General features: G+C 39.9%; 1 protein-coding gene across 1 annotated transcript in view; it reads right to left on the reverse strand.

Annotated features, from left to right (window-relative positions):
- The window catches only part of LOC124722947 (spectrin beta chain, non-erythrocytic 2), a 315,201-nt gene that overhangs the window by 30,106 nt on the left and 260,490 nt on the right, over positions 1 to 24,605 (reverse strand). Inside the window, exons 59-64 of the mRNA XM_047248111.1 lie at positions 23,487 to 23,584; positions 18,669 to 18,757; positions 14,076 to 14,297; positions 13,851 to 13,989; positions 854 to 989; positions 201 to 450 (exon numbers count right to left, since the gene is read on the reverse strand). Coding sequence (XP_047104067.1) covers positions 201 to 450; positions 854 to 989; positions 13,851 to 13,989; positions 14,076 to 14,297; positions 18,669 to 18,757; positions 23,487 to 23,584 — 934 coding nt within the window. The remainder of the gene's footprint in view (positions 1 to 200; positions 451 to 853; positions 990 to 13,850; positions 13,990 to 14,075; positions 14,298 to 18,668; positions 18,758 to 23,486; positions 23,585 to 24,605) is intronic.

A 24,605-nucleotide genomic window follows, 5' to 3' on the forward strand; every position in this document is an offset into this window, starting at 1 on the left:
GGAAGGAGGATGGAATGAGGAAGGAACAAGGAAAAAGGCAGAGTGAACTGTGGTTAGGAAGTAATATATGTAACTAATAAAGCAAAAACAAACACTTAAGAATTCCTAGGTTTGCAAAATGGAACAAAAAGTCAAAAAGAAAGAGTAAACATCAATACTATATGAAAGAAAAATTGGAAAAAAAAAAAAAAGTTACTGACCAGGCATAGGTTTTGGCCTAAGGGTAACGGCCTCAGTGCTAGGTGAACGGGCAGGCACAGGGGGTGGGGCACCACGAGGTGGGACAGGTGGCCTCGACTGCTGCATTTGCTGCAGGATCTGTGTTTGTGTGGGCACTGGTTCTGACCGCCGTGGAAATTCTGGAGTAGATGCATGACTAGAGACAGAGCTTCCATCCCCATCTGCATCATCTGCACCAAATGCTGACAGCCTCTCTTGGCTTGCTGGGCTCTGAAAATAGGTCACTATTAAAACAACTTCTCTGTTTTTGGATTGGACAATATTCATGCATGTTCTTGAGGTGGCATACTATTGTAGCATAAGCTTATTTTAGTGAAATATTATGCTGACAGAAAACTACTCTTATTGAAGCCTTCTGTATAATCATATGAAAGCTAGTTTACCTTTCTGCATTATAAAAAATGTTGTGTATGTTTTATTAAAGATGTGTTTAAATTATTTAACAATTTAACACTTGTGCATGCTTTCAAAAGAAACTGTCTGAAAAATATGTATTTTAACATTTTTTACTATGGCCATAATTATGTGCACAGAACAAGACGTAAGCCTTTGTTCCAAGCTCCAGCAGACAAACTTTTGCATATTTATTGAGAGAATAGAAAATGTCCTCTACCTTTTGAGAATCATAGCTCAGAAGCTGAAACTGAGGCTGCAGGTTTGCATGGAAAGATATTTTGTTCACCCAGTCTTCCATTTCTTCCTCTGTACTGGCCAAGAACAGGTACTCAGAGCCATCAGTAAGACAGAGCCTGGATTAAGAAAGAGACATTTGCAGTTTAAATTAAAAGCTTTAAGACATTTAATAATTTTACTTGTCAGGACATTCGATGAGTTTAGGTCATTAAGAAGTTTATCAGTAACATCAGTACAGAAAGCACACAGAGTTTTTGATGATATTATGCAGTCAGTTCAAACAATCTTTCAAATTTGTGCAAGGAAACCACCAGTCTCTATTGCAAAATGTGTCCTACACTTCATAAAAATATTGTATAACAGTAATTTCCATTTTGGTAATATTAATTGGTTACAATTGTGATGTAAGTTACTATATTTGCAGTAAAAAATGAACAAGAGATTCTCTCCAACTGCCATATTATGCATATCTGCTGTTGTGCTTCCTTTCAGAGTGGTGGGGACACATGGAGGGAGGAGGAGGAGGAGGAGGAGGAGGAATGGGTGAGGTGTGATGTTAGGAAACAATTTAGTAGTAGTAGTAGAGGGGTTTGTGGGCGCACGACAGCAAGGTCTTCAGTGCCCGTGCAGTATCATGGTGAGACGGGTGTCAAGAAAAAAAAACCTCAGAACATTGACATAAAACGGAACATAAAACACGGGGAACAATCATTAAAAAAATGTGCTCACCCACACCGAAGCGTGGGATGAAGCAGGGCGTCAGCAGTAAAACATGGACAACACAGGAAGAAAATGGTAGAGGGAGCTAAAACAATGTAGCAGATGGAAGTGGCTGGCTGACCGCAAGGAAAAAAGGGAGGAGTCAGCCACTCTGCAACACACTAAAACCTCCAGCCTAAAAGTTTAGGCCAGAGTCCAGACACATCACAAAACTTAAAAACCCTAGACACACACGCCTCATCGTTAGCTAAAACACAAGGTAGATCCCCATCAACTTGTGCTTCCGTCCGTGCATCACGGTATAAAATGCAGTCTGTTAAAATGTGCCGGACAGAGATGTGCACACCACAAGCATCACAAAATGGAGGATCCTCCCGCCGTAATAAAAAGCTATGTGTGAGAGGACAGTGCCCGATCCGAAGACGTGTGAGGGCCACCTCTTCCCGCCTAAGCAACCGGCAGGAGGAACGCCACGGCCGAGTGGTTGACTTTACCGACCGCAGTTTATTGGCCGTCACCGCCAGCCATTCGTCCTCCCACAACTCCATGCACTTCCTGTGGAGTGCAGCGATGACTGACTGCAAGGGGATAGGACACTGGACCACATCCTGCTCTCTGCAGGCCTCCTTGGCAGCCCGATCAGCCTGTTCATTGCCCCCATATGCCGACATGACCAGGCACCCAGCAGGAGGATACCTCTTTACCCCGCTGTTGGCGCAAGTACAGTTGGTCATGTATCAGCTGGACCATCTCCTCAGTCGGGTATAGGTTCTGCAGTGATTGTAAGGCACTAAGAGAATCGGAGCAGAGAAAAAAAATCGATCGCCCCGAACACGATGCATCTGCTCCAGTGCCTTCAGGATCGCGTGGAGCTCCGCTGCGAAAATGGTATATTTAGCAGGGAGGCGAATCCGGGTAACATGATCAGGGAACACCACAGAACAGCCAAGGAAATTCTCCTGTTTGGAGCCATCAGTGTAAACGACAGTGAAACCGTGATGCACATCTAAAATGTTAAAAAACAGTGACTGGAATGTAAAATCTGGCGTGCCATCCTTCTTAAAACGAGTCAAATCTAAAATAAGTTTGGGACGCCGGAGGAGCCAAGGTGGATATCTGCACCAACCGCGACGTAAAACACGAAGACCAGCCACAGACATCGCAGCGAGGCAATCCTGTGCGTGAATCCCATAGGGCTGTGTCGCACGTTGCCAGTTATGAAATAACTGTGCCAGAGGAGGCTGAGCAACGGTATGGTATGCAGGTGTGTAGGGTGTGGACAAAGTTTTATACGCCTGGCGTACCGTAAGTAGCCGTCGCCGCGTATGAAGTGGCGGTTCACCTGCCTCTGCACAGAGGCTTGGTATGGGGCTAGTTCGGAATGCCCCAGTGGCTAACCGAAGCCCTTCATGGTGGACAACGTCCAAAATCTTTAAGTACGAAGGCCTCGCAGACCCATACACCGTGCACCCATAATCGAGCCGAGATCGCACAAACGCCCTGTAAAACTGGAGCAGACAAGTCCTGTCAGCTCCCCATGTACTGTGGCTAAGACATTTTAAAATACTTAAAGCCTGAAGCGACCACCATTTCAGGTCTTTAAGATGAGGTAACCACGTGAGCCTCGAGTCAAAAATGAGCCCCAGAAATCTCACCGTGTCTTGAAAAGTAAGAATAGTGTCCCTCAAGCGCAACTCAGGAAAGGTTAAAATCGAACGAGAACGGTTAAAAAGAACACATACAGACTTCTCGGTGGAAAACTTAAATCCACTCTTCTGCGCCCAGGCATCCAAACGCCTAATCGTAAGTTGCAACTGACGAGTTGTCGTTGCAAGGCTTGAAGAAGAGCAGAACAAAGAGAAATCATCCACAAACAAAGAACACTGGACAGGACTTTTCACTATGGACGTAATGCTATTAATAGCGATGGCAAACAGAGTCACACTTAAAACACTACCCTGAGGGACACCATTCTCCTGCTCAAAGCGATCAGACAGGACGTCACCAATTCGGTATCTAAAATATAGTGGCGAGAGGAAAGACTGAATAAAAAGAGGAAGACAACCACGAAAACCCCATTCATGAAGCTGCGCCAGGATGAGACGCCTCCAAGTGGTATCGTAGCCCTTCTCGATGTCGAAAAATACACCTAGAAGGTGATGACGGTGGAGGAAAGCTTGTTGTATAGCCGCCTCCAGGAGGGCAAGGTTATCGAAGGTGGAACGAAACCTCCTGAACCCACACTGAAAGCGACTAAGGAGTTGCCGGGATTCTAACATCCAGACAAGGCAGCAGTTGACCATCCGCTCCAAGGTCTTCCCTATGCAACTAGTGAGGGCAATACTACGGTAGCTACTTGGGCTCGTGCGGTCTTTCCCAGGTTTTAAAAAAGGGATTAAAACTGCCTCACGCCACGCATCAGGAAAGTTACCCGACGCCCAAATGTCATTAAAAAGTGCGAGAAGGAGTTCTCTGTTGCGCATTGTGAGGTGCCATAGCATACTGTAATGGATCCTGTCGTGACCAGGGGATGTGTCACGAGCTCCAGACAATGCAGAATCCAGCTCCCACATAGAGAATAGGCAGTTGTAAACTTCATGAGAGGTGGACTGGAAGTTCAGACTACATCTCTCAGCAACCGCTCTATGGCGCTGGAAACCTGGATCCTGACTGGTTGTTGCAGCAACTGTGGCAAAATATGCTGCCATAGTCTGGGCAATGTCTCGCGGATCCGTGTGGAGAGTGCCGTTAGACATTACAGCAGCTATGGGGCATCTCCCTCCTCTGCCAGAAATTCTCCGGATGGTCTCCCACACAATGGAACTTTTGGTGGAACGATTAATGGTGTTCAGGAACGTTTGCCACGACCTCTTCTTGCTCTCACGAATAATGTGGCGACATCTTGCCCTCGCCACCCGAAAGGCTGCAAGATTCTCAGCAGTCGGCCGACACTTGAGCCGACGCAGAGCCGCACGCCTGGTCCTGATTGCAGAGCGGCAGTCGGCACTCCACCAAGGCACAGGTGGCCTTTTCCGGTGGCCTGTGGACTGTGGAATGGATGCTGCAGCGGCGTGGTGGACCATGTTGGTAATATGATCCACCCACATCTCAACATTCGCACAGTGTTCGAATTGGGCCAACTGGCTATAAAGTGTCCAGTCAGCTCCACTGAGCACCCATCGTGGTGGTCGCCTTTCGGGGCCCACGCCATCTGGCAGGTGAATCCAGATTGGGAAATGATCACTGCCGTGCAAGTCAGCAACCACTTCCCAGTGAGCACTGGCAGCAAGAGCTGGAGAGCAAAGCGAGAGATCAATGGCAGAGAACGACCCAGTCGCCGTGCAGAAATGAGTACTCTGTCCTCCATTGAGCAAGTAGGCACAGGATGACAGGAGAAGCCTCTCAATTGCTCTACCCCTGGGGCAGGTAATTGCAGAGCCCCAAAGCACATTGTGGGCATTAAAATCACCACAAATAATGAATGGCTGGGGGAGCTGTGTAAGAAGGTCGGTGAGGGCCGCTTCATCAAGAGCATCATGTGGGGGCAAGTAAAGTGAACATACAGTCAATGGATGACGCACGTGCACGTGCACGTGCACGTGCACGGACACAGCGACGGCCTGTAGAGTCGTCGTAAGTGAGAGAGGCGAGGAGAGGTAGTCTGTCCTGACGAAAATACCTATGCCTCCTCTCGCTCTCTCTCCACGCAGGTCGTCCTTTTTGTGGAGTGTATAGCCTCGTATCTCAGGGGAGTATGATGGATGGAAATACGTCTCCTGGAGACAAGAGACACAGTGGTCTACCCTGAGAAAGTAGACGAAGCTCCTCCACATACGTCCTGAACCCTTGCAAGTTCCACTGGAGTATGGGAGCCATCTATGTTGGGGGTAGCACCTTCATCCTGTCTCTCCGACGGGGCGAGGAGACCGCAGCAGGTGGAGGGGCAGGTGTGGGACGAGATGAGTGCCCCACACGTACATCGTATTCCATCAACTCTGGGGAAGAGTCAGATGAAGCCTCGCGTAAAACAACATCCGCAATGTCAGATAGTTTACCACGGGATTTGACCCGCTGTTGCTGCTGTACAGTAGCTTTCTGTGGTTTGGTGGACTTTGAGGGAGCTGATGTGGGAGTGGTAATTGGCGCACTGGGCTTGGGGACAACCTCAGCTGTTGGAGGCGTGAGGGGCTGGACCAAGTTCGCCACTGTACCCTTGTCTGCCGTTCGAGTAGGGGCTACTGGCTCTGAAACACCGGCTGCGGTGCAAGTGCACTGACAGCTGCAGGTGTTAGTGCCAACACTCACCACCTCAGTCTGCGTCGAGGCATCGACTTTTGGAGTAGGCTTCTGTACCAGGGATGCAAAAGATGTAGCAAATGTGGGAGGTTGCATCAACTTATAAATCTTCTTGGCCTCACCATAGGGGATACGCTTAGTTGTTTTTATTTCCTGGACCTTGCTTTCCTCTAAAAATATGCGGCAGTCCCGACTCCAAACAGGGTGGTTCCCAGAGCAATTAATACATTTAGCCGGAGACGAGCAACCAACTCCTTCATGAGCAGCCTGACCACAGTTTCCACAAGTCGCTTCGCCTTTACAGCCGAGGGCGGTATGCCCAAAACGCTGGCATTTGAAACAGCGCATCGGGGCCGGGAAATAAGGCCTCACACTAAGGCGAAGGAAGCCAGCTTTAACATGTTCAGGAAGTTTTGTGCTACTGAAGGTTAGAATAAAGGAGTCAGATTTGACAAGAGTGCCATCAACCCTCTTCATGATGTGTTGGACATCAACGATACCTTCTGGAGCCGACTCACGTTGCAGTTCTTCCTTGGGAATATCAACTAGATCCCGGCATGTCACAACACCTTTGCTGTAGTTCAATGTGCTGTGCAGTTCAGTGTCTATGGCATACTCTCCAAGGCATTTAGCAGATTGGAGGTTAGTTGCTTGCTGGGAAGTGGAAGTTTCCACTAGCAAGGTCCCATTACGTAAGCGCTTCACCGATTTTAAGGAGCCACAGATTCCCTCCAATCCCTTGTGTATATAGAAGGGCGAAACCTTCTCAAAACTACCCTCCTTCCATTTCACAATGAGAAACACATTCGGATTACCAGAATGCATTCTGTTACCTAAGACTGGACTTGTTAAAGAAGCGTCGGAGTCAGGGGGACTGACTGCACGGGCCCTCTTAAGAGACTGGGTGTTAGAACCTTCCAGCGGCCCACCCTTTCCGCTGGGAGGAAGAAAAGAGGATTTCGAAGGATCCATCGCGGTCCCATGAGCAGCTAGGGAACTAGAAGTCCACCTAGACAGAGCCACGCGTGCCTAGGTAAGCCTTATACAACTGAGGTGCGGCAGGTTCCCCAGAGGTTGCCCGCTATCGACTGTTCCACCTCAACAGCCATGCAGCTCATCAGCGCGCAGCACACCTTGAGATTGAGGTTTTTTTTATAGAGGTTTATTCCATCCTCGCAATCCGGGCGGTCAAGCCAAGATCCCCATTCCCTGAGACACACAACGCTCCACCGCCGCGCCGCACGGTGGTCACTGAAGTATGCTCAGAGGTTACGGTGACAGGGGACGGGCGGCGCTTACCAGTCCCCAGCTCAGGAACCCCGGGTTCACCAAGCCCGTACCCAGCAAATGAATGCTGAGCCCCTGGGGGCAGGAAACAATTTGCTGCAATGAGACTGTAGTGGGGAGGAACCAAATAGCATAGATTACAAAGCAACCGTTGAAGTCAACCACAGTGTGCTGTGTATCGTGCTCAGCAACAGGGTTGTCTAGATGTCCTTTGACCGCAGTTTAGTTGTCACCATTAATGCAAGTGGATAGTTTTGCACTTCGCTTTTCTGGAGAGAGATTATCCATGGTATCAAGGAATTTGGAACAATGAAACAGAGATGGACCACGATATTGCATAGTTTAGGTGGGCAGTGGACTCCCACTTTAGGATAGGTGGGAAGGACTTCGGGCTGATATTCCATATTTCAGGTCATGGCAAGAGATAGCTGAAGCCCTAATGGAGAAAATGATTTAGTTACACCAGTTCTGGGTGACACTGACCGACAGAGAATGCACTCTTGTTTCTCACTATCTGGTGCTTACGGAGTGCAAGATCTCTTGGACACTACATTCTGTTTCTTTGAGAAGATTTGGAAAGATATTTATGGTTTGTGAAAGCCTTGGCAAGAGCCAATAAAACATTTTTACATGACATTTCAAAATTTGGCATTTTCCCTATTCCTCAGTAAAAAAAAAAGTTGTAAATCTGGAGGCAGCACTTTATTAATATTGGTAATTGATAGTTATTTAATGTTGAAATTAGATCTTATAAACTAGATGTGAAGACAAATTCCCCAACCCTTTTGTAAAACAAATCATACCAAAAACAACGTGTTTTGGAATGATCTTTAATTTAGTGCATCAATTAAACTGTAAATTTTTATGGTATGCAGGTATAAATACAAAAAAAAAAACAAACACAGCACTTTAGCTTTGCAAACACGTTAATTAACATGATGCCATTTTGATTTGCAACTATCAAGCAATCAAAATACGGGTTATGCTACTGATCAGTTGGACCCCACAGACTATTTTTTAAAATAGTATTCAGTAAATACTGAAGGGGAAAAAGCACATCCTCGGTGTACTGTTATACTACAAAAAACATGTTTGCATGATGTCATATGTCCTGTGTTGTGGTTTGTTGATAGACTCAAACCAAGAAGCCATTTTTATTTATGTATTTCTGAAGCTAAAGTGCTGCATTGCATGGTTTTCCTATGTATAGTTGTATAATACGAAAAGATGCAGTCTAATTGATGTGCCACATTAAGAATCTCTCTAAAATGCATTGGTTTTTTGATGATTTTATGAGCCAAAATGCACAGAAATGTGACATCAGCAGATAAAAATTGTTACCTCTATTCCAAGTTAAAATGGTTTTAACATAAAGAATCTGTCATGGGAGAATGAATTTTTAATTATGAAACTAGCAAAATGTTGAAAAACATTAATACTGATACTTAAAGCAAAGGTGCACGAAACAATGAAATGCACTGGTTGCACCTTCAAACTAAGCCGCCAACTCTTATGGCTGTCCGTGTTCACATCCCTATGTTCTCGTTTTGAACCCTGGGGCAATGATTATGAACTATATTAACGAAATGGGAGGGAGCCTGTTATTTATACCTGGAATGACAGGTCTCAGTAGTGTAGACATTCACAGTGTTGCATGGCACAATGTCTTGGAAGAGAACCAGGAAGTTATACAATGCTCTCTTTTGAAAAGCAGTCAACATTGTTTGGATGTACAGTTATTTGTTCTTAAATTGATTAGTTTTTTAATGTTTAATGCAAAGGTTCTTTTTTTTCATGATGGAAGTAATTTATGGGTGGTATCAATAAAAATGATAGGTATATTTTCATTGTTAACACTGAAAAACAATGAAATAAGGCAAACATGCAGAACATAATTGAAAAACAAGCCATCAAAAAAGACCCCCAATATTATCAAAACATAACACTGATTTTGTTTGGCAAAAACTGAAAGATTTTTCCTTGTCCCAAGCTACACGAGATAATATTGACAGACAAATGCCAGTGTTGAGTTCTTATAACACCACCTTTCATTGTTTCTTACTGGAAAGAGTTAATTGCATGATTCATTAACAAATTGTTGGAGAAAGTAAACAATAGCAAATAATATGAAAGTGAGATGTTATGTTAATGTGTTATATATTTCTAGACGCTTTAGAGAAATCTTTTAATACAGATACTATTCCCTTTTAATGTCATTCTCTTATCACTGTGCATTGCAGATTGTATAGCTCCTAGGAGATCCATATGAATTTTCTCTTGTTAACCCCGCAATAGTCACACATTGACTGACAGTCCACATGGATGAATTTTTTTCCTTCCTTTTAATCTTGTTGAACCTAGGAATCACATGACCGTTTACCTTCTTACAATCAGCAATTCTAAATTACTCAATTATTTTGTTTGGACTGGAGCATTGGTGGTGGAATGCTCAACAATTGCAGACTCTCAGTCTCGCATGAGCAATGGCGTTCCATGTAATTTTGTGTTGGTTTTAGGAGTAATAGTAAAAGATAAACCTTTATTGCCATACTACTGTTAATTCTCAAGTGATTTCTTATTACTGCAGTGTTACCTTCTATTAGTTACAGTGCTTCGTTAAGTTCACTTGAAAATTCTGATACAGCACAGATGGTGAAAACACTATTGACAATATTGCAAATGGCCCAGTGAATGTCGGAAAAGATCATGTTATGAAATGGAATAAACACATACCTCTAAAAAATGTTAGAACCAGGCCTGAAAATTTAATAACCCATCTTCCTTATGTAAAGCCTAGTCTCAAACATCTGAAAGTGCCAACTGAAATTTGGATGTACATTTTTACTGACGATATCAGCACAATAGCGGAAAAAACAAATCTGTTTATCAATTCTCAGAGAGGTAAATTTTCCAGCGAAACGGACTTCAACACTATAAATGCAAGTGAAATTTAAGCTCTAATAGGTGTACTGTATTTGGCTGGGATCATGAAGGCCAACCATCTAAATGCAGACGATCTATGGAAGACTGGTGGCACAGGGGTAGAAATTTTCAGGCTCTCCACGTCACTGTCTAGATTTTGCTTCCTCTAAGACATCTCCAATTTGGCAACAAGTTCACAAGAGAAGAAAGAGTGAAAAATGACAATTTAGCTCCAATAAGAAACATTTTTGACATTTTTGTCCAGAATTGCAAAACAGCGTACACTCCCTTCAAATACCTCACAATCGATGAAGAGTCAGACGCACTTTGAGGAATTGTCAGTTTAGACAGTATATACCTAGCAAGCTGAACAAATATTGAGTAAAAATATTTGCTCTTTGTGATGTCAGGATGTATTATACTACTGATATGGAAGTGTGTGCTGGAATGTAACCAGAGGGGCCATATTATGTAAGTAATATTCCAGCTGCTGTAGTTCAGAGACACTGTATCCCCATCAAAGGAACTGGCAGGAATATCTGAGTGGATAACTGGTTTACCAGTCTTCAGTTGGTTGAAACACTTAAAAATGATTTTCAGCTAACTTTATTATGAACTATGTGAAAAAACCAAAAGAAATGCCACTTAAATTCAAGAAGTCAAGTAAGCATCAAGTGGGTTCAAAAATGCTTGCCTTCAGAAAATCTTGCACTCTTGTATAATATATTCCTAAGAAAGACAAAAATGTTGTATTGGTATCCAGTCTTCACCATGATGACAGTGCTGATGACAGGTAAAACAAATGATAGTCATGTATAACACGATAGATGAAAGGAGGCATAGACATGTGTAACAAGTTGCATGCTCCCTACAGTTGCGCAAAACACATTTGCCAATAGCCTGGTCATATTTTGTTTGTTACTCAATGTTGGAGGGATCAATTTGAAATATTACTCTATCTCATTGCTACCTATCAGAACCCCTTGGAGAGCATTAAAGATATACACCAGTCCTAATTGTCCTATTGTAAAGTGACCTGTTTCCAAATTACATACAAAAATAACCACTATTTCAGTATACATATAATTCAAAAATGATGCTTTGCTGATCAACATTGTTCTTATGTGAGAAACATAATACAAATATGAAATTAATACTGTAACTAATCGAAAGAAATGTAACACATGGTCAGGATGTACCAGTAAACCTATCATTATAAAATTACTACAGCAAATTAAATAGAACATATAAATAAAGCACATTAATTGAATCTCCGATATATATGTTAGCACTAAAATACAGGCACTAGTTGATTTGTTATAAACAAATTTAGAAATGTAATTGTTACCTGTAACATAATTGGTCAGAAAATGTTATATTAACTAAGTTGAAAATAGGTGCACCTTGTTCAGCACTGAGATTGTAATTTTTTAGCAATGTGTATCTCATATTTGGTTTAACATTTAATTGTGATGTTATATAAAATTGTAATTTTCATTGTAGGTAATTGTTAACAAAAGTATAAATAGAGGTCACGCAGGTGCCTTGGGGCACTCGTTTTTTGGCTAGGGTTGCGAGCAAATGTATTGTAGGCTCACTCATTTGTTGATTGTTGTGAACACTGTGTCGTTTGATGTCAACTTTGGGTACATGTGATGTAACCGGTACAGTTCACCAGGCTTGGACACCACAGTCCTGGAAATATATTGGTATTAAAACTGGACTGTACTTTGGAATTTATTTGGGAGTCTTCCGCAATCCTTTTCATAGGCTGCACAGCGACGAGACATGAATCCAGGAATTTTACAAAACCCCGAGAACTAAACAACTCTCAATGTTGGTAGAATTGACGTGAAAACAACAGCGCATCAACTGGGCATTTCACTCAAAACATTTGCAATGCGGAGGTGGAAAAATATAAACATCTCAAATTCTTTAGTGATTCATGCTGCTAAAAACCCACCCAACTGGACTCCAAGAAGAGATTTTCTGCACCAGTTGTCTTATGAGCTTGTTACAGAACATGTGCAAGTTCAAACTGCCATGAGTAACATACTGTCTACTATTCCTTCAAGGATTTGTGAGATTTTCCAAACTGAAACAAAAGCAAGGCCCACTGACTATCCTAACAAACAGAGAGGACATTGTGCATACTGTGAGAGGAGAAAGAAGGGACCTACCCAGTACAGCTGCTGCAAATGTAGTAAATATCTGCGTTTGGAACATGCAAGAGTTATTTGTTCAGAAAGTTTAAAAATGGAAGACTGTGATTGAACTACGTGAAGTGAAGAACTGTTGTAACCAATGTGTGCCTTTCATAAGTTTATGATATTATTATACATATTTTTCATATCCATAAATAAATATTGTATCTGGAAACTTACAATTTCAGTGGAACTGGACAGAATTTATAACTTTATAATAGGTAGTACTTAGCACATTAAAATCAAACATAGTAAACTGTATATTCTCAATCACTTTCTTGATTTTTACTTATCAATCTGTATTTATTGCCATGCGGACTGACTGCCCGCAGTGACTACTAATGGTACTAAACATACTGTGACTACTGCAGGGTCAATAATTCAGTAACTAACCCAGTCACCCTGCTGTTTCATTGTTGTAATGACAATTCACACAAATACCTGAGAAAATCTACTCCATAAAATTTCTCACATTTTTACAAGTGCTAAGAATGTTTCGGTGTAATTGGCATACTGACAGGAAATTATTATCAAGTATTTTGTATGACAGGGATACTTGCATTTCTCTACTATAAAATCCCTCCATTATTGTGCTCCTACTTCCATCTCAATAAATCATGTGCAGAACTTGGCAAATTACATAAAAACATCTCTCCTTAATAATAACACCTATTATCACCCTGTGAACAGGAGACAGCATACCTTTCCATTCTGAAAATATTCCATTCAGCCTGTAAATATATCAGAAGATGTTCATCCAATTAAATTAGCAATAGAAGATGTTCATCCAATTAAATTAGCAAGAACAGTAGCCATATCTATAACAAAGGTCTAGAACAAAAAACCATTCCAAGTTGCAAATATTTTGTTTTCCATTCAATGACTAGTTTTGGACTAAGACCCATTTTCAAATCAACATACAAAGTCACAAATAACATTTCTGAAGATCTCAACAAAACTGTTTAATTATCTGTAAAACACTGTGAATTTACATTACACATTTTGTTGAAATCTTTGGAAATGCCATTTTTGGCTTTGTTATGCTGATTTGAAAATGTGTCTGCCGCATGGGATTAGCCAAGCGGTCTAGGGCACTGCAGTCATGGGCTGTGCAGCTGGTCCCACCAGAGGTTCGAGTCCTCCCTTGGGCATGGGTGTGTGTGTTTGTCCTTAGGATAATTTAAGTTACGTAGTGTGTAAGCTTAGGGACTGATGACCTTAGCAGTTAAGTCCCATAAGATTTCACACACATTTGAACATTTTTGGAAAATGGGTCTCAGTCCAAAACTAGTAACTGAATGAAAAATAAAGTATTTTCAACTTGGACTGGTTTTTTGTTCTATTGATTAACAGAAGTTGCTGATCCACATTACTCCAGCATTCTGGAAGTTTGTAAAGGCGGATTCTTTTCACATGTATCACTGACATTATAATTGAGGAAATGTCTGAATCATCATCTATATGTGATTGATGTCTTAAAATTTTAAAATTTCAGCTTCAGAATCATTAATCCAACACATAAATGTAAATTTGAAAAACAAAATTTACCTGAAAACATGTTTTCTTTTTGTATAATCTCCAGCTTTTTCACAGCGTGCATTTAATATATTAACGGGTGAGGTAGCTGCCTTGCTTGCAAGAAAATCTTCACTATCTTTGAAGAAACAGAGAAGTTGACCACAAAGAACTGCAACATAAAACTCCTTCTTTAATACCCATTGGACTTGAACAGTAAAATAAGAATAAGTAACAATACAAAAAAATTTTAAGTACCTGTATAAAATGCTTTCCACGACCTAACTGGAGCCTTTTTCCCTCCACTCTGCAGCTCATGTTTACGATCAAGCATTCCTTTAATTTCTACTGGTGGAAGATGTTCAGGCTGTTCCATTCTTTGTAGTTTGCGGAAGCTTTGAGTACGTCTTCGTGTTGTAAAGCTCGGAGTGCGCTTTGGTTTCTTTGTTTCTATTTTCATACTCTCAGCCCGTTTTATATCTAAACAAATCCAATCACATATTTAAAATGCAAAAATAAATTTGTAAAAGGGATAAAAAAATGTTTCACTGAGATTTTTTAGTTACTTGTTAGACAGGTTATATTCATGATAAATGTTATGATGTGGAATGTTTCAATGGAACTTACATAGAACGCAGATATATAAGGTGATTAGAAACAGTCTGAGAAAGCTTGTAAGGCTGTTGCAGGGTAGGTTGTGCTGAGAGAGAATTTTTAAGGAAAAAAAAAAGAGTTAATTAGCATTGAAGTTAGAAGTCAGGCCATTGCACATGAAAATTCAAGCAGCCTGCCACAGACGGTGTAGTCAAACATCTCATGCACTATCATCTGCATTATGAGAACAACTCACACTAACTGTAGCTGGCAGGCCACTTAAATTTGCATGTGCAACACCTGATTCGCTAATTTAAATGCTAATTAACTCAAAAATGTCACACTATATCAAATGGTTTTTTAACAATTATTTCTCAGCACAACCTACCCTGCAAAACACTGCCAATCTTTTCAGATTTCTGACCACAATGTATATTCAAAAAATGAAAAATTATTTGTGTGGTTAGATTTATAACACACTTGCAGGTTTTTTTTGTCAAAATGATGTATTATTTCTATTCAAGAATTTCTCTGTGGTAAAGGAGTTGTTAAGGGGAAACATCTTTAATATACATTTGAAAATAGTTTTGCTATCTGTCACGCATTTCATTCAAAGGGCAGATCGTCCAAAAGTTTTATAGCTGCATATTTCACCCCTTGCTGTGCAAAAGATAGTCATTAAAGTGTAATGCAGATCATATTTACTTCTAGTGTTGTACTCGTGAATAGTTCTGTTACTCACAATCTCAGATGGATTGTTGATAACAAATTTCATAACTGAATAAATGTACGGTGTTACTGTGGTTAACATTCCCCGTTGCTCAAAGATACACGTGCAAGAGGTAAGCGAGTGAATCCCATACATAATTCTAATTACTTTCTTTCATGAATACTTTTTGTCCAAGTCAGGAGTTACTCCAGAATATTATCCCACAAGACATCAATGAAAGAAAATAAACAAAATATGTTAACGAAGTAACTTTTTTGTCCCCAAAATTAGCAATTATTCTTATGCCATAAATAGCTGATCCTAAATGTTTTAGCAGGTATACTATATGGTTGTTCCACTTTAAGTTTTCTTCAATATGCACACATAAGCATTTAGAATTTTTTTACACTGTTTATTATTTCTTGTTGGTATACTAGATTATTGGGAGGTGGTGCATTTTTTGATTGGACAAAACTGGATCAGCTGTGTTTTTCAAAGTGTAAAGCTAACCCACTTGTCCAAAACCAGTGAATAATTTCCATACAAACATCATTTACTATTTCCTGTGTTGAGATTTCTTTGCTCAGCTTCACAACAATGCTTATATCATCTGCAAATAGTAGTAAGTCTGTCTCTTGTTTCAAATAAAATGTGCAAGTGTGGTACCACAGTGGTTAGCACACTGGACTCGCATTTAGGAGGACACTGGTTCAAACCATCATCCAGCCATCCTGATACAGGTTTTCTGCAATTTTCCTAAACTGCTTAAGCCAAGTGCTGGGATGGTTGCTTTGAAAGGGCATGGTCGCTTTCCTTCTCCACCCTTACTTATCCAAGCTTGTGATCTGTCTCTAATGACCTCGTAGTTGACACGGCGTTAAACACTAATCTCCTTCTCCTCCTCCTAAAATAAAACAGTAGATCATTAACATACAGCAAGAACAGTTGTGGGACAATAATCAAACTTCATGTGACTTCCACTGTCATTTCCCCCATTCAGATAGTGTGGCATCCCTCTTTGTATTATTTGAACATCCGAATGAAACCAGGCATGTGCTGAATTTCATATTCTTTAAATACTTAACTTCTCCAACAGAATATTATGACTGACAGAATCAAATGCCTTCAGTAGGTCAATAAGATATCAAGTTTTCATTTAAAAATTTTATTATGTGCTAAATAACTGACTCACTAGAGTGGACCTTTTGAAATACAAACTGCAATTGGCTGAGTACCCCATTACTGCATAGGTGGATGATTATCCTGGAGTAAATTACCTTCTCAAAAACTTTAGAAAATAGCGTAAGGAGTTACATTGGGAAGTAGTAATTGATGCCTCTGGAGTCATCCTTCTTACAGAGCAGTCTAACAATGGTAATTTTAATCTGTTAGGAAAAACAGCTTGAATTAATGATGCATTGTGTAAGCAACTACAAACATTACATATCACAAGATCACAACTTTTTAATGTTTCATTGGACAAATTATCCACCCTACATGAACTTTTATTTTTTAGGGAGGGGGGGGTGGGGGGGGGGATGATGATCTTACTTATTTCTGTTTGGGATGTGAGGCTAATTTTTACTTCACTAAATACCCTCTGTATTGTTTCTTTGGTGTACTGTTTTGCTTTCTCATTTGAACTATTTGCAATTTTTACACCAGTATTTCACATATAATTATTAAAAATATCTTCTACACATTAACAGTTTTTTACAATTCTCGTATTCTCTATAACTGAAATAATGTCATCTTTTATGGCTTCTTTCCCTGTTCCATACTGATTTGACTTTGTCTGATCTGTCAGTTTCAGACAAGATATGCAAACTCCTGGATTTTTTGCAACTTATGTTGCAGTACTGTTGTGAAGAGACTAATACCTGTATTGATCCAAGGTTTCTTTAATAAATTCCAGTTATTAAATTTAATTATATGCTTAGGAAAACTGCTTTTAAAAATGGATACAAACTCATTAAGAAATATGTTCCTTGTAAACTTCACACCAGCCAAATTTTTGTAAACTTCTCTGTTCTCTAAGAGTGTTTTTGAATTGCACGTGGAACTAAATTATATAATGCGACTAACTGTGCATCATGATCTGACAATCTATTTACCACTGGATATGCATGTGTCTCTGTAACTTACGACTGTTGAATGAACACATTATCTGTAATGGTACTACTATCTTGATAAACCTGTGTAGGGAAACGTATTACTGACACCAGATTATAAGTGGCTAAAAGTGCTTCTAGATCACTTTTCCTGTGAGATTCCTTCAAGAAATTTACATTAAAATCATCACAAATTAATAGTCATTCCTTTTGTGTAACTAAGAGCACAATAAACCATCAAAATTTTTCATGAGAATTTCCTAGTTACCCACTGGAGACCTGTATACTGTAAAAATCAGAAGAATTAGCTTTTCCCAATATTAACTCGCAGGCCTGTACTTTCACATCGTTACCTGTACATGATTTACTTATTTCTACATTTTTGTATTTATATATTTTTTATGTGAAAACTCTTCCTTCATCCATACTGGATCAGTATTAATATGCAGCTAACTTATAACTACTTAAAGTAAGATTTTCTATCCCTTTGGTTATATGGTGTTCACACTGACAACTCTTGTGCTTTATTTTTTTCCCCTACCACCCCATCTGTCACTATTCTGATAAAACAAGTTGATTTCACTTTTCTCTCTATTATAATAAGATGAGCAGCAAATCTCTGTCAGTTTAATTTGCTTCAATTAATACTGTCTATCTGAATTCTGAAGTTGACCTAAAGTCAGTGCCACTCCTGAGCCCAGTGACCGCAACAATTTCTCTGTGTGTGCTGCCCCCCCCCCCCCCCCTTACCCTTATATCTTTTGCTAGTATATATGCTAACTTGTCTTTACCCCTCCTATTCAGGTGTAAGCCATGCGAAGTGCACCCCCATCTTCCTATAGCAACTATTTGAACAGCAGCAATATGTGATTTTGCTCCCACATGAAAGTGCCCCCTCAGCTCTAGACAGATGGTTTTAGGTTTGCAAACCATGCACTAACAATTAAAACAATATATATGAAAGTTGTTTGCTGTTTATTTATATCTATTTTATTTTTATTTTGTATTCTCTGACATTTTGGCTGTGTAGCCTTTTTCTAGCAACTACAGTGCTAGTAAAAACACACAGGTTTTGTCAGACATATAATTTCATGGTCAGTGCATGGTTGGCTGGGCTTGAGAGCTACAGCCACGATATCTAGTTCTGTACAAATAGCAGCACACAGCCAAGCCATTTATTAGTGTGTGGGGACAAAGAACTATGTGTAGAGACACTTCGTGGCAAATTATGTGACTGTAATCCTAAATGTGTGTGTTTAATGGGTTTAACACTGCATTTTCTTGAAAACAGCTACACTGCTGAAATGCTATAGTATACAAAATAAAAATAAAATGGATATAAAGAATAGCCACTGTGGGAAATGAATTTCTTTCAAGAAGTTTATCATGACTATAGAACATGTTGCAGCAAAAATATTGTTTACATGTACTATATACCTCGTCTCTGCTGATCTACAAGGATTTGAGGAGTACCCGTCTTTGGTAAACCAGTTGTTTCTGGTGGCTGTAGAGTGATCATGTGTGGGCTGTGAAAAAAAGAGATTTCACTCAAAACTTAAAATACTACCGTGATAACAAACTAAAGCAAAAATACAGTATATGTAATGATAAACTATCAGGATCCTTCAATAATAATTATCATCTGAAACAGCTTTTATCTGTTACCATCTCCCACCTCCCCACCACAAATTAGACATGTTATTTACAACTATGGAGTGTTAACATTACAAACAACAGTTCACTTATTATACCTTTCAGTTGCATTCCAAACAAATATCATTATTAGTTACATGTTAACATAGTTTGCATAAATTGTTAACATGATAAGTAATTATTTCTTTACATCACATCAAATAGGTTTCCATATATTCTTGTTATTTACCTGTATCGATCAGCAGACTTTCCAGGCTGGTAAGATCCCACACCCATCCTATACCTGGATGAGGAACCATATAATGGGAAGCCACTACAGGATTCAAGCAACAACATGCATTGTTAATCACACTTTACCCAGCAAGTCAAAACTAATGTTTTAGAGGTAGATTTTGTTACAGAGCAGGGTGAAAAAAATTCAACAAAAAATGCAGCATAGTTATGCAGAATAAGCTAATTTAACAGAAATATATAAAATGTCTTCAGAGATAGGAAGCATGCACAAAGCAGAGTAATGAGGTACAGATAACACTGTATATCATAAATTAAGGAACAAAAAGCTAGTTGAAATTAAGGAACAAAAAGCTAGTTCAAATGAAGGAGATTTGACAAAATGTCATTTATGCACATTCCAATATAAAATAATGAATGAATGGCATTAGGCAATTGCAACTATGTTGTCTCACTGTATATTTAGCACGGTGGTGCATAATTTTACTAGTTCCATATACCTGGAAGCTCCATGATGGGTCTATGGAAAACAATGTGAATGAATGAATGGATTGATGGATCAATGGCTTTTTGTGATTATTGGTCTGATCAATTGCACTGGTATGTACTTTGGAAACTAGAGACCAAATAATGGTAATCAGACATTATGACATGGTCTTTAAACTTTGGTCACTGATGACTGATATAGTTTCTGTGATTGTTAAGGCATTTCAAGTCAAACCGAACCCGAATAAACACTGATCTTACATAACTTAAACAACACAAAAGAAAGTCCTTGTAGAATGTAAATAATTTAGGAGTGAAGGTAAAATCTTACCAAATATTAGTGGCACTGAGTCATCAACAGGCACATAAAAAAAGACAAGACTTTTCTACCTTTCAGAAGTATCCTCTTTAGTGTGAGGTATTTTGTCAGCTGGAGTGAATGACAGGAGAAATGAGGAACAGAGTGGGAGGGCTGGGGAAGAGTGGCTGATAAGTAGGAGGAAGGCAGCAGATTCACGTGTTAGGAATGCAAGAGGAAGAAGCAGCCCCTACACAGGAGAGGAATGTGACACAGACACCAGTGAGCTCATGAAGTGCATAATAACGCAGAGGAGTTGACTGGGAGGGGATGACAGGACAGAGGAGGGGGAGGGAGACTGTGGGGAAGACGGTATGGTTGCTGGATGTGTGAAATCAGGGTCCTGTGGCAGGGTGGAGGTTCTCATGTCGTATTCGTATCCTGTGGATCTGCTACTTCCCCCTCCCATATTCCTATCCCATACACCTGCTGCGTCTCCCTCACACATTCCTATCCTGTGCACCTCCTGGCTACCACTCAGTCCTGAGGCCCCACCACTCTGCTCCAAAACCTGTTTCCCACTCCCCATCTTCTTTGTCCCCTTGCCATATATCCTCTTCCACAAATGTTGTAGATACTAACTGAGAATGTTGACACAATCATCTCTGGAGGCTTCACTGTATCTTTATATTCACACAACTCCAGCAAATGATCTGGAACACTATTTTTTTATGTAGTTCCAACATTTTGTTGGGGAAGGTCCAGCAACAGTTTCATCTGTTGCATATATCATGCACATGATAAGATCACTCCATATCTGTTGTATGATTATGTGTTGCATGGATGTCACCCCAGTTTCTCAGGGGAATTTTGTTTTGATAAGCATTTTTAAGACAGGTCTGGTTTGAAAATGAAAGGCTATGTTGGAAACTCATCACCAATATAAACTACGCTCAACTGTGGCAGAAATTTAATTAAGAAACTATTTTTTTTTCTCTTATGAACACATTAATTTCCATTTGTTCCTTTAATTTTGATGGTGTGGTGCTTGTGATTTATATGTACAATTAAAGCAAGAAGTAACAAATCAAAAACCCAATACAAGCAAAATTATGAGAAATGGAACTTTAGAAATGCTACTGACACAGCATAAAAGTAAATAACAGTATAATTTTGCTTAGTTTTTATAGTGCAGCTAAATATTTAAGAGAACAAGCAGTTTTAGGTAACAGCATTATTATTATTCAATGAAAATAGTGTATAATAAAAGTGTTTTGTGGAACATAGAAAACTGTGGCTTAAATTTCTTTTGGAGTAATACTATTGATAATATGTGACAGTAAGGAAAAGTGGCAGCCTGCACACTGTAGTTATCAATAAATATTCACCAATTTCATTGACAATGACTTTACTAATGAGTTTTGTAAAGCAGATATAGAAAGTAAATACTGTTGTTGTCATTGTCATTATCTTCGGTCTGAAGACTGATTTATGCAGCTCCCCATGCTAGTCTATCCTGTCAATGTCTCCTCATCTTTGCATAATTACATTCTTCCACAGCACAACATTTCTAAAGTTTCTATTCTCTTCATGGCTGGAATGCTTATAGTCCACGTTTCACTTCCATACAAGGCTACACTCCAGACAAAAACCCTCAGAAAAAACTTCATATCTGATGTTAACAAAAATCTCTCTTTTTTTTTCAGAGGCGTGGACTTGTCTGTGTTAACAGTTTGACACTGCCAGCTGTGGACTGGTCTGGCAGCACCCATATTCTCTTGCAGGTTTCCACTGCTGAGAAACAACCAACATCTCAGTCTACAGTGGGTATATAAACACTGACACTGCCAGACAATGGCAAAATTTATTGTTTTGGATGAGTCCCACTACAATCTCTTCCACATGAATATCAGATGAGTGTTGCATTTTGCTCAGGTTACAGTATTCTGGCAGTCTGTGTAGTTAAATAATATAATAGAAAAAGGACAGGTGTGACAGTACAGGGTGCCACTGGATACAACAAGCAGTCATGATTTGTACTGATAGAGGACACACTAAACAACAATAGCTTTCCAGGCAACTAGCCATGCCACATTTCAGCAGGACAGTGACTAGTCACAAGTAGGAAGAATTTGAGCAAATTGACTTCAAAGTACTGTCTCTTTCCTGGAATGCATTTTCACCTAATATGCCTCCCATCAGGCGTGCATGGATATAGTTGGGCAGCAACTTGTTTGCCATGGGCCTCCAGCAACAACTGTTGATGCTTTGCAGAGCTGCCTACAAACTGCTTGGAAATAGATTCTTTGTTAATGTATCCAGTCCCTCTTTCTTCCCTTGGCAGGATGTGAAGACATTTAAAGGTTTTGACTGCAACATGTCTGGGTTTCACACCATACCGAATTCTCAAAGTCACATATCATGTGTAGTCTATAGTCTACAGTCATGCAGCTAATTTGTGGAACTAATTTCACTTCATCATACATATACCCTTCATATTGCAATTTTAAAATATTAGGGTGTGCATAAGCAAATACCACACAGGTGGAAAATTATCAGTGAGTGTAGGAAGTTCTGGATTCTGGATCTGTTGTTAGCATATTATGACTGTTATGGAGAAGCGACCTATTATGGAGGAATGGAAGCCAAAGCACAAATGGAATGTAAAATAGCAAACACAATAAAACCATTCCAGCGCATAACAAATACACTCACTGTGTGTCAAGTAAATATTAATTGTTAGGTGCTATAATAGTGTATTTTACAATTTTGATGGCATTATCAGGAAGTTTGAGAAACGACTGCAACCAGGGTGAAGTAAGAGAATTGAAAAGGTAGTTCAATTACATCCAGATATTTACGAGGACGTGCTGAAAAGTAATGCCTCTATTTTTTGTGTGAAAACTCTTGAAGCTTTTTAAATAGAACAAATGTTACTAACATTCTACATCTTCATTCTTCATGTGTACATACTTATTTCTCAACGTAGTCATCCTGGTGACACACACACACATTTCTCCCAACCAGAGACCAGTTTCTTGATGCCATCACTGTAGAATGTTCGACTATGTTGATAAAGAGACAACCTCACCTCAGTTTGCATTGCTTCATCACTATCAAGTTTTGGAAACAGATGAAAATCAGATAGGACCTAGTCGGGACTGTTTGGAGGATGATCGACAACAGTGAACCCAAGGCGTCCAATTGTTGCAGATGTCACGGTGCTCTTGTGTGGTCTGGCATTGTCATACTGGCAGAGAGGGTGCCCCCATGTGTGGACACACTATTGAAATTTGAAACACTGTTACAGCATGCTGCCTTTCACACATTGACATAGTTATGTTACACACCACCATGTTACATGCTACAATTTGGAGTCCTTTAGGGGCAGAAGGCTGCTAATATGTAGACACGAAGAATGAAGATTTACAATGTTAATAACATTTGTTACATTTAAAAAGCTGTAAGAGTCTTCACATAAAAAGTTCAGAGAGATTACTTTCCAGCAAGCCCCCATATTATACAGAAAGAGAGCTATCTATAAACTGAAAACTGTATTATTTCTATAGGTCTTTAAAAGAATTTACCTTGATGTGTGATCCATCTGGTTGGATATTCCACTCATTTCATCCCTCAAAGGTCTTAACTCCTGAGTACGTCTCCTCTCATCTTCCTTTCGCCTTTCCTAAAAATATTAAAATATATGAACATGACTTTCCTGGAAATTGCGCTTTATAAAGCATACAGGATTGCAGCAAAAAAATGGCTTTACAAGAAACCTGTACTATCTAATACTACAATCAGAGTCAAAATAAAACATTTAATATAAACTGTATTAAACACTTTTCTCGGAAGATTAAGTCTCAGGTAGAAAGCCAAATACCTGACAGAACTTCACACTAAACAAGTAACTCACAATGAGACCCACTAACTTTTCCATTCAGTTGAACAAAAGAAATGGGATCCAGAAGGATAGCAATATGCGATGGAAGGAGGAAGTCCACTAAAGAAACTTGAAACAAAGCCGAAGTTGATACAGTTGTGGCTTCTATAAAATAAATGGAAATGTCGTGTGGCTAGTGCCTCCCATCGGGTAGACCGTTCGCCTGGTGCAGGTCTTTCGATTTGACGCCACTTCGGCGACCTGCGCGTCGAGGGGGATGAAATGATGATGATTAGGACAATACAACACCCAGTCCCTGAGCGGAGAAAATCTCCGACCCAACCGGGAATCGAACCCGGGCCCTTAGGATTGACAGTCTGTCACGCTGACCACTCAGCTACCGGGGCGGACGTGGCTTCTTTCCACATTGTATCACCTGTCTGTGAGAATGGTTTGCAAAAAGGCAAAAGTAATGTTCTAGATATTCACACTGACTGATAAAGTTAAGGCAGCAATATATGGTGTAATCTAGTTTCTATAGTGGCTTCTATAGAAACTAGATTACACCATATATTGCTGCCTTAACTTTATCAGTCAGTGTGAATATCTAGAACATTACTTTTGCCTTTTTGCAAACCATTCTCACAGACAGGTGATACAATGTGGAAAGGGGGCTATTACAGCATATTAACTTGCAGAAAGTGTTGAGACAGGTACTGATCACTGTTCCAGGGCAAGAAAAACTGTTTCAGATTCACATTTCATTTTAAAAGAACCTAATTGCCATAGAAACATATTAAAATGTTAGACCTTGCAAAATAGT

The sequence above is a fragment of the Schistocerca piceifrons genome, chromosome X, assembly GCF_021461385.2.
Source record: "Schistocerca piceifrons isolate TAMUIC-IGC-003096 chromosome X, iqSchPice1.1, whole genome shotgun sequence".
In the NCBI taxonomy this organism is placed as follows: Eukaryota; Metazoa; Arthropoda; class Insecta; order Orthoptera; family Acrididae; genus Schistocerca; species Schistocerca piceifrons.